General features: G+C 39.1%; 1 protein-coding gene across 1 annotated transcript in view; it reads left to right on the forward strand.

Moving 5' to 3' along the window:
• Window positions 1–3175, forward strand: part of DCC (DCC netrin 1 receptor) — a gene marked incomplete at its 5' end in the record, with an annotated part of 48045 nt that extends 44870 nt beyond the window's left edge. The window contains 2 exon segments of the mRNA XM_063389262.1: window positions 153–280; window positions 1721–3175. Of these exon segments, the coding sequence (XP_063245332.1) occupies window positions 153–280; window positions 1721–1810 (218 nt within the window).
• Between the last annotated feature and the right edge of the window lie 6831 nt (window positions 3176–10006).

Raw genomic sequence — 10006 nt, forward strand, 5'->3', positions numbered from 1 at the left:
TACCCAATTTCCCCCATTTTTTCCCCTCAATTTTCCCCATTTCCCCCCGCGTTGTCCCCCTCATTTTCTCTTGATTTTCTCTCGATTTTTCCTGTTTTTCCATTCCTTTTCCCAGTTTTCCCGGTTCCCCTCACTCTCCCGTGTCTCCGCAGGGGCGCTGCCCAAGGCGCCGCTCAAGACGGCCTCGCTGGGCTTCCCGGGCAAGGCGCGCTCCCCCCTGCTGCCCGTGTCGGTGCCCACGGCCCCGGAGAGCGCCGAGGAGCCGCAGGACTGCACCAACGTGAGTACGGGGGGGCACCGCACCCACGCGCGGACACGCCAGTTCCGTCCCGCGCTTACCCCGCCTTCCCTTTTCTTTCTGATTGTTTCCCAATTTATTTCCTTTTTTGTGTGTGTTTGTTTGTTTGTTTGTTTGTGTTTGGTGCTTTCGTTTGGTTTTGTTATTTTGTATTTCTTCCCAGTTTTGGGGTTTTTTCCATTCTTTTTGTCATTTCTATCCCATTTTATCCCATTGTCTTCTCTTTTTTCCCATTTCTCCTCCTTTTTATCATTTTTTGCCAGTTTTCCCGTTTTTTCCTGTATATTTCCCATTTTTTCCTGTATTTTCCCAATTTTTTCCCGATTTTTTCTCATTTTTCCTCATTCTTATTTCTTTTGCAATTTTTACTTTTTTCCCCATTTGTTTCTCATTTTTGTCTCTTGTTTTAATCTCATTTTTCCTGACTTTTCCCCCAATTTTGTCCATTTTTGTTATATTTCTCCCCCACTTTTCCCCCACTGTAATCCTATTTTTCCTCCTTTTTCTTCAGTTTCTCCCTATTTTTTCTCTTCCCCCAATTTTATCCCACTTTTCCCTATTTTTATCCCATTTTTAACCCTTTTCCCCCCCAGGTTTACCAGCAGGATGAGCTGAGCAAGTAGATGGGATCAAAATGGAGAAAAAATGGGAAAAAATTGAGGGAAAAAGTGGGACAAGAATGGGAAAAAAACCTTGCGAAAATCAGGAGAAAACAAGAATAAAATGGAAAAATTTGGCTAAAAATTGAGGAAAAATGGGGAAAAATTGGGGGAAAATTGGATAAAAACAGGAATAAAATCAGGGAAAAACTGATGCAGAATTAAGAAAAATTGGAGCAAAAAGTGAGAAAATTGAGAGAAAATTGGGGAAAATTTGGAGAAAAATGGGATACAAATGGGAAAAGTTAAGAATAAATTTAAGAAAAATGTTTTCCTTAAGTAAAAGTAAGGGAAAAGTAAAAAACTTTTACTTAAGGGAAAAGTAAACTTTAAGAAAAAATCTAAGAAAATTTTTTAAAAATTGAATGAAAAAGGGGAAAATGAGGAAAAATTGCATACAACCAGAGAAAAACTGGGTGAGAAAAGGGAGAAGATGGGAGTAAAAATGGGAAAAAGAGAAAAATTTGTGGAGAAAATGGGAAAAATGTAGTGGAAAAGTAGGGGGAAAAAAGGGAAAAATTGGGGGAAATTGAGGGAAAAATGGAATAGAAATAGAGAAAAATGGGAAAAAACTGGGAAAAAATTAGGAGAAAGGCAGAAAATTGGGGAAAAAGAGGCAAAAATGGGAAAAACTTGGGGGGAAACGGGATAAAAATGGGGGAAGCTTGGTGGGAAAATGGGAAGAAGAAGGGGGAATTGTAGAAACAAGGGAAAGCAGCGGGCTGGGACACGACCCCGACGCCGATTGTCGCGGTGTGTGCAGGTGTACGAGCAGGACGAGCTGAGCGAGCAGATGGCCAGCCTGGAGGGGCTGATGAAGCAGCTCAACGCCATCACCGGCGCCGCCTTCTGAGCCCGCGGAGCCCCCGCGGAGCCCCGACCCGCGGAAACGCCGCGCCCGGAGCGCCCCACGCGCCCTCCGCCTCCGCCCTGCTCGTACCAAAAAGTGTGGAAACATCGCGATTGACCCGGGTGTGGAGGCCTCTTCCCAAGAACCCCGGTGTTCCGCTGGTGGGGAGTTGTGGTGATTTTTGGGAATTTTTTGGGGGGGAAAAATAAGTGGAATTTTGGACCTGTTTTTGGTGGGAGTTGGAGGGGAAGTGTTTGGGAGGAGAAACAAATCTAGGGGATAAAGCGGGAGTACCTGGAAAAACGGAGAATTGGGGGAGAAGAGGGAAATTCTGGGGAAAACCAAAAAATTTGGGGAAAAGAAAAGGGAAATTCCTGGATGGAAAGACGAATTTCCTGGAAAAAGCAGAAAAATTTGGGAATAAAGAAGGAATTCATGGAAAAACCAAAAATATCCTGGAGGAGCCCCAAAAATCTAGAAAAAAGGGAGAAAATTCCAGGAACAAATAAAAATTTGGGGAAAAAAGGAAAAAGTCTGGGGGAAAAAAAATATTGCGAAAAAAGAAGAAAATCCTGGGAAAAAGGAGAAAAAATGGGGGGAAAAGGACAAAATTCCAGAAAAAAAAAGAAGAAATTTTCCAAAAAAAAAAAAAACCCTAGGAAAAAAGGAGAAGTTCCTGAAAAAATGAAAAGTTCTGGGCAAAAAAGAACAAAAATTCAGGAAAAAAATTAAAGTTTAATGAAACAAACAAACAAAATCTGGAAAAAAGAGAAATATTCCAGGAAGAAATTAAAAGTTTAGAAAAAAAAAGTAAACTTCCTCTGTAAAAACAAAAAGTTCCAGGGAAAAAAATGAAAATTCCTGGAAAAAATTATAAATTGGGAAAAAAGAGAAAAAATTCCAGAAACACAGTAGAAAAATCCAGGGAAGAAATAAAATTATTGGAAGAAAAGGCAAAAATTCCAAGGAAAAATAGGGAAAACATTGTGGAAGAAAACCTAAAATTTTAGAAAAACAAAAAAAAAAAAGGTCCTGTAAAAAAAGGCAAAAATTCCATGAAAAAATGACAACATTCCTAAAAAAATTAAAATTTTAGGACCAAACGAAGAAAATAAAACCAAAAAAGGTAAAAATTCTGGAAAAGAAATTTAAAATTTGGGGGGAAAACTAAGAAAAAAAACATGGAAAAAAGGAAAAAAATCCAGAAAAAAAAATCAGAAAAGAAGAAATATTCCAGGAAAAAAAGAGGAAAAATTCCCAAAAGAATTCCTCAATTTTTGAGCAATTCCAAGAATTTCCCCTAAAAATCCCATTTTGCCACCGTTTTCCATGGAATTCCTGAAAAAATCCTCCCAAACAATCCCAAATTTCGGGAATTTCTGGATGGGGGGGAGGGGGTGGGGATTAATTAATGTTAATTAATAATAATCTTAATTTATTCCTTAGAATTGAATTTTTAATTATTTTTCAGCTTTTCTTAGAGTTGCATTTTGGGAATTTCGGTCCAAAAATTCCCATTTCTTTCCGGGATTTTTCCTGGTTTTAGAGTAGCGGGAAAAAAATTCCCGGAATTTCCCAAAAATTCCGGGAAATTTCCCAAAAAAAGGGGATTCGTAGCTTGTAGGAAAAGGTTTTTTTAGGAATTGTAAGTTTTCTGGTCGGAATGGAAGAAATAAAACCGGTTTTTGATAGAAAATTCTGGGTCATTTCTTGGCTATTAATTAGTTTTTAGGTAATTATTCGGGTGTTTTAGGGAATTGTTGATTTCTGTGGATTTTTGGGTTTTGTTTTGGGGTTATTGGTTTTTTTGGAGGGCATTTATTAGTCCTTTATTATTATTAGCTCATTATTGTGTTATTTCAGGTAATTATTAATTTATTTGCTAATTATTTGGGATTTGGGGATCACTAATAGTACTTTGCCAATGATTATTGGCAAATTAGTGTGTTATTTCAGGTATTTCTTAATTTATTGATTTATTAATCACTGTATTTGGGATTATTTTGAGATTATTTTGGGATTATTTGGGGTTTATAAGTAAATTATTAGTAATTTGTTATTATTACCTCATTATTTCATTATTTCAGAAATTTAATAACAATTCATATTTTATCAATAATGCAGTAATTATTATTTTGGGATTATTGGGGGGTTATTGACCCATTATTAGTTACTAATTATTAGCTAATTCTGGCATTATTTCATGTGTTTATTAATTTATTAATAACTTAATGGCAACTATTTTGAGATTTTTGCGGGTTTATTGCCCATTTCTTAGTTGTTTATTAACTAATTATTAGAATAACAAGTTAATTGGAATTATTCTAGCATTACATTTTTATTATTATTTGGGCTTTTTGGGGGGCTTGGGGGAGTTTTTTGCCCCTTAATAGTACTTTATTAATTATTAGCTGATTATGGCATTAACTCAGGTATTTATTAATTTATAATTAATTTATTATCAATTACTTCAGGGGTTTTGGGGGGTTTATTTTGGAATTTTTTGGATTTATTTAGGACTTTTGTGTTGTTGTTCATTTCACTTTTGTTGGGCTATTTTGGGGGTTTGGTATTTATTTCGGATTTTTGGGGTTTATTTTGAAGTTTTGGGGGTTCATTTCGGGTTTGTTTTGGGGGTTTATTTGGGGATTTTTGGGTTTATTTCAGGTTTAAGGATTATTTTGGGGTTTGGGGATTATTTGTGGAGGGGTTGGATTATTTCAGATTTTGGGGGGATTATTTGGTGTGTTCTGGGGAGTTTTTGGAGGGTTGGGGGTTTCTTGGAGCCCACAGCATTTCCCAATCCAGAAAATTGGGAACGTCATCCTTGGAAAGAATTCCAAGAAGTTTCTGGGAATGAAGAGTCAAAGAGCTGCCAACTCCAACCTGCCATTAATGTTTTATTTTAATTAATAAACAGCACGAATTCAATTAATTAAGACCACACAGCTCAGGGTTTATTGCTCTTCTTCGGCTTGCACGGAAATATTTGGGGATAGAAAGCACCAAATCCCAAATTTCCAGCCCTAAATCCCAGATTTCCAGTCCAAATCCCACTTCTCCCCCACAGAACCTTCCCAAGGGAATTCTCTCTACAGGCAACTCCCCCCACAATCCATAAAAAATATGGGAAAAGGCCACGGTAACTGGAAAACGTCTCAAAAATTCAGCATTAAAGTTAAATCAGGAAAAGCAAAAACCGGAACAAAAAATGCGAACTGGGAAAACCTCCGGATTTCCCAGAGAAATCCTGCGGGGTCCTCTGGGGCTACCCCGCAGCTCCTCCCCAGCCTGAACGCGGCTGCGATTTTAATATCAAAATAAAATCAAAACTTCAAATTCAACCCCGCCTTTACCTCACACAACCCCTCGGCAGCTCCCGCGCCGCTCCCGCCGCTCCGGCCGAATGAGCCGTCTCCACCAGCACCCGCCCCTTTCAAAGCCTCGGCTGGCGCGCCATTGGCTGAGGCGCCGCGTGCTGGGCGCTGATTGGACAAGGCGCCCCTTGGCGGGAAGGGCGGGAAACCGCGGGGCCCCGCCCGTCCCTCATCCCAAACGGCGCCGGGAATTCCGGACCAGGCAAGCAACAATCAATAAACAACCAATAATTAATGAATCGTGAGAATACCCGCGATATTCCCACTTCTTTTTCTCCAGCTTTCTGCTGCTTCCCATTCCAACATTTCCCCTGGAATTCCCGGGTATTTTTCCCCCAATTCACACCAAAAATTCCAAAGGCTTTGGAATAAAATCATTTATTTCTCTTTACAGAATTTTCCAGGCTTTTTATTATTATTATTATTTCCAGGTATAAAAAAAAAAAATCTCCTATTTTATTTTTTATAATTTATTTACAGAACCCTGGGGATTTTTTTCCCCTTGGGAACGCTCCTGATCCAGCTTTTCCTTAAAAACTACAAAATCTTCAGAATTCCAAAAAATTTGGAATTCCAACCCCAAAGCTTTTTAAATTTTTTTTTTCTCCGCGGAGACGTAAAAAAAAGGTGGGAAAACCAAAATAAAGTACTTATATTTTCTGTTTTCTCTGGGAATTTTTAGGTTTTTTTCCCTGTAGGATTATTTACATCCAAAAAAAAATAAGGTTTTTTTTTCTTTAAAAAAAGGCATTTTTGGAATTCCCAAACCTTTGGATAAAAATGTGCTCGGCTCCGTGGGTTTTCTTTCTTAATTATATTTTAATTCCTCGGAAACCGCTAATCCGAAGGAAAAAAAAGTGCCTCAAGAGTTTGGAATTTTTCAGGATTTTCCTCCTTGGGATCCAAGTACCTGGAAAATGAAAAAAGATTTTTTTAGGGATTTTAAAATAGATTTTGAGGGGAAAACCCTAGAAAAAATCCCATTTCCCCCCGTTTTTTTCTGATTTCCCCGAGTTTTTCCCTGTTTTTCCAATTTCTTCAAATTTCCTCATTCTTTCTGTTCCTCTTGGGTTTTTTCCCCATTTTTTCCAATTCTTTGCCATTTTCCCAATTTTCTCCATTTCCCCCCAATTCTTTTCTGCTTCTCCTGCTTTTTTGCCCCATTTTTCCTCCTTTTTCCTATTAAATCCCAACATTCCCATTTTTCTCTGGAAATTCCAGCTCTAATATCCATTAATTCCCTATTTTTCCCTTTCTTCCTGGGGTCTTTTATGCGATTTTCCCATTTTCCCCAAATTATTCCTCCTTTCCTATTTTTTTCAAATTTTTCCAAATTTGGTTTCCTTTTTTTCTAACTTCTTCTCCATTTTCTCCCTATTTTTCCTATTTTTCTCCATTTTTATCCTATTTTCCTCCATTTTTCTTACTAAATCCCAATACTCCAATTTTTTTTGTGAATTCCCGCCCTAAATCCCATTAATTCCATTTTTTTTCCAAAAAGAGAAAACCCATATTTTTCCCCATTTTTCCCACTTCTCTCCAATTTTTCCCATTTCTCCCAAATTTTTCTCCATTTTTTCCCAATATTTTCCCATTTTCCCCTTTTTATCCATCAAATCCCATCATTCCTAAATTTTCTGGGAATTACAGCCCTAATTCCCATTAATTCCTTATTTTTCTCAATTTTCCCCATTTCTCCCAGTTTTTCCCATTTCTTCTCCATTTTCCCAATTTCCCCCCATTTTTCCCTCTTTTCCCCATTTTGTCCATTTTTCAAAGTTTTCCCCATTTCTTCCAACTTCATCCATTTACCCCCAGTTTTTTTCTGCTTGTTCTGGGGTTTTGCCCCATTTTTGCACATTTTTCCTCAATTTTTCTCTTTTCAATCTCCATATGCACAGTTTTCCTGGGAATTCCAGCCTTCATTTCCATTAAATCCTTGTTTTTTTCCCACTTCTTTCCCATTATCCTCACTCTTCCCCCAATTTGTTTCTGCTTTTCTCATTTTTTCCTCAATTTTTCCCGAATAAATCCCAGCATTCCCAATTTCCCTGGAAATTGCCCCCCAAATTCCCAAGAATTTCCATTTTTGCAACATTTTTGGGGAGGAAAGGTAGGCATTTTTCAGGGGAAAAATGGGAATTTTGAGAGTGAAAAGTGGAATTACTTTGGGGGGGAAACCAGAATTTTGGGGAGAAAAAGTGGGAATTTAGGGGAGTAAAAAATCAGAATTTTCAAGTGGAAATGGGAATTTTGAGGGGGAAAATGTGTATTTTCAGGCAGACGAAATGCAAGTATTTTGGTGGGGAAAATGGGAGTTTCGGGGAAAAAGAAATGGGAATTTTTGGAGAAAAATGGAAATTCTGGGAAAAAATTATAATTTTTAGAAAGAAATGGGAATTTTTGGAATATAAACCGAATTACTTTTAGAGAAAAAATGGTCATTTTGGAGAAAATACAGGATATTTGAGCGAAAAAAGTGTGGGTATTTTAGTGGGGGAATAAAGGGAATTTTGGTGGAGAAAGAATGGGAAAGTGAGGGTAAACAAAAAGAGAATTTTTGGGGGAAAATGAAGGAGGAGGAGAGTATTTTGAAGGAGAAATTTACAAGTTTTTGGAGAAAAACTCAGAAATACTGAACAAAAAAAGAGATTTTTTGTAGAGAAGAGAAAAGGCACGTTTGGAAGAAAGAGTGTAATTTTTTTGGGGAAAGCGATGTATTTTGGTGAGGAAAGGAAAGGATTTTTATTTGGGAAGGCCGGGGTGTTTCCGTGGCGGAGAGGGGCGGTGGTGTTGGCGGTGGGGTGGGTACCTGGCGGTGCCGGGTCAGGGCTCGTGGCCGTTGTCCAGCTGGCGCTCGGTGCCGCGGGCGGCCGGGCCGGCGCGGGCCAGGCCGTCGTGGCCGGTCCGGGACAGGCTGTCGGCCGTCAGCGCCTCCTCCAGCCGCTTGCGCACCTGCTGCACGCGCTCCTCCTGCTTCCTGCGCCACGCCGCCTTCGTCACCCCAAAGCCACCGCGCCGCCCCCGCGCCTGCCCGCCCCGGCACGCCAAACCTCCCCCAGAACCCCGGCTCATTCCCAAAACCCGCACTTTTATTCTCCCAAACAAATTGCAATTTTTCCCCAGAAAAGTTCTCATTTTTCCTGAAAAAACCCAGATTTTTTCTGAAAAAAAATCAGATTTTTTCTGAGAAATATCCCATTTTCCCTGGCAAAAATTCCCTTTTTCCCCTCCCAAAAATTAATTTTTTCCCCCCAAAATTCCCATGGTTTTCTCAGAAATTTCCCGTTTTTTCCTCTCAAAATTCCCAGCTATTTTGTCACCTGCTGCAACCATTCCCTTCTGTTTTCTCTGGGGAAATTCCCAGTTTTGTCTCAAAAAAAATTTCACATTTTTGTCCCCAAAATTCCCATTTTCCCCCCTTTTTGGGTAGGAATTCTTTGGAATTTTCTTAGTTTTACTTTGGAATTCAGGCTTGGAGCCCAGAGAAAAATGGCAATTTTGGGGGAGAAAGATAGGATTTTTTGGGAAAAAAAGAATAGGAATTTAGGAGAAAAATGGCCATTTTTGAGAGAAAAAAAAAAATACGAATTTTGGGAGAAAAAACAGGAATTTTGAGTGAAAACAGGGAACTTTTGAGGGGAAAAATGTGAATTTTGAAAGGCAAAAATGGGAATTCTAGGTGGGAAAACAGAAAATCTTGGGAGAAAAAGATGGAAATTTGTTTTGTGAGAAAAAAAGAATTTCAGAAGAAAATATTGTAATTTCTGGGAGGACAAATGGGCATCTTTGGGAAGCAAAAAAGGTAATTTTTTGTGGGAGAAAATGGAAATATTTTGGAAGAAAAAAGGATTTTTTTGTGATTGAAGAAAAGGGAATTTGGAGGAGGAAAAAATGGGGGTTTCAGGAAGAAAATGTGAATTTTGAGGAACAAATGGGAGTTTTGGGGGAAAAGACGATTTTTGAAGGAAAATTGGAATTTCAGGAAAAAATTGGAATTTTTTGGGAGAAAAATGAGAATTCTGAAGGTAAAAACCCACAAACTTTCACACAAAAATAATTAAAATTTTGGAGATGGAAAAAAAGGGGTTTGTGGCAAAAAGGGATTTTGATGGGAAAAAATGCATTTATTTTGAGGAAATAATGCAATTTTGGGGGGGAAATGGGGCTTTTTTTGAGAAAGAAGGGAATTTTTTGGGGGGGAAAGAAAAAAGAATTCTGGCAGGAAAAATATCTGAATTTTGAGGAAAAAAGTGGGGATTTTTTTGAGAAAAAAGGGAACTTTGGGCAGGGGAAAAAAAAGCGGTTTTTTTTGGGAAAAAAGGGGGAATTTCAGGCAAAAAAACCCCAGGAATTATTGGGGAGAAAAATAAGAATTTTGAACACAAAAAAAAAGGGGAACTTGGGAATTTCTTGGGTAGAAAACAGAAATTCAGGAGAAAAATGGGAAATTTTGAGGGGGAAAAAACCAGGAATTGTGAGAGAAAACAAAGGCAATTTTTTGTGGGGAAAATGTAAATTTCTGTGCCTTCCCGACTCACCGAATGTCGTCGTCGGTGACCACGAAGGCTCTGCAGAGGGGCTGGGAGGTGTTGAGCCAAATGCCCGGGTTCTTCTCCACGGCCGCCGAGTTCTGCCCCGTGATGGGGGCCGAGCTGGTGTGCAGCGCGCTGGCCACGGCCGACAGCAGCGACTCCGTGCTGGCCCCCGGGCCCACCCCTGCCACCAAATACCAGGGCGGTTTGTTCCCCAAAAAAACTGATTTCTTTTGGCCAAAAACCCCGTTTTCCTGGTTAAAATCCGGGGTTTTTTGGCTCAAAAT

The sequence above is a fragment of the Prinia subflava genome, unplaced genomic scaffold (assembly GCF_021018805.1).
Source record: "Prinia subflava isolate CZ2003 ecotype Zambia unplaced genomic scaffold, Cam_Psub_1.2 scaffold_87_NEW, whole genome shotgun sequence".
NCBI lineage: Eukaryota > Metazoa > Chordata > Aves > Passeriformes > Cisticolidae > Prinia > Prinia subflava.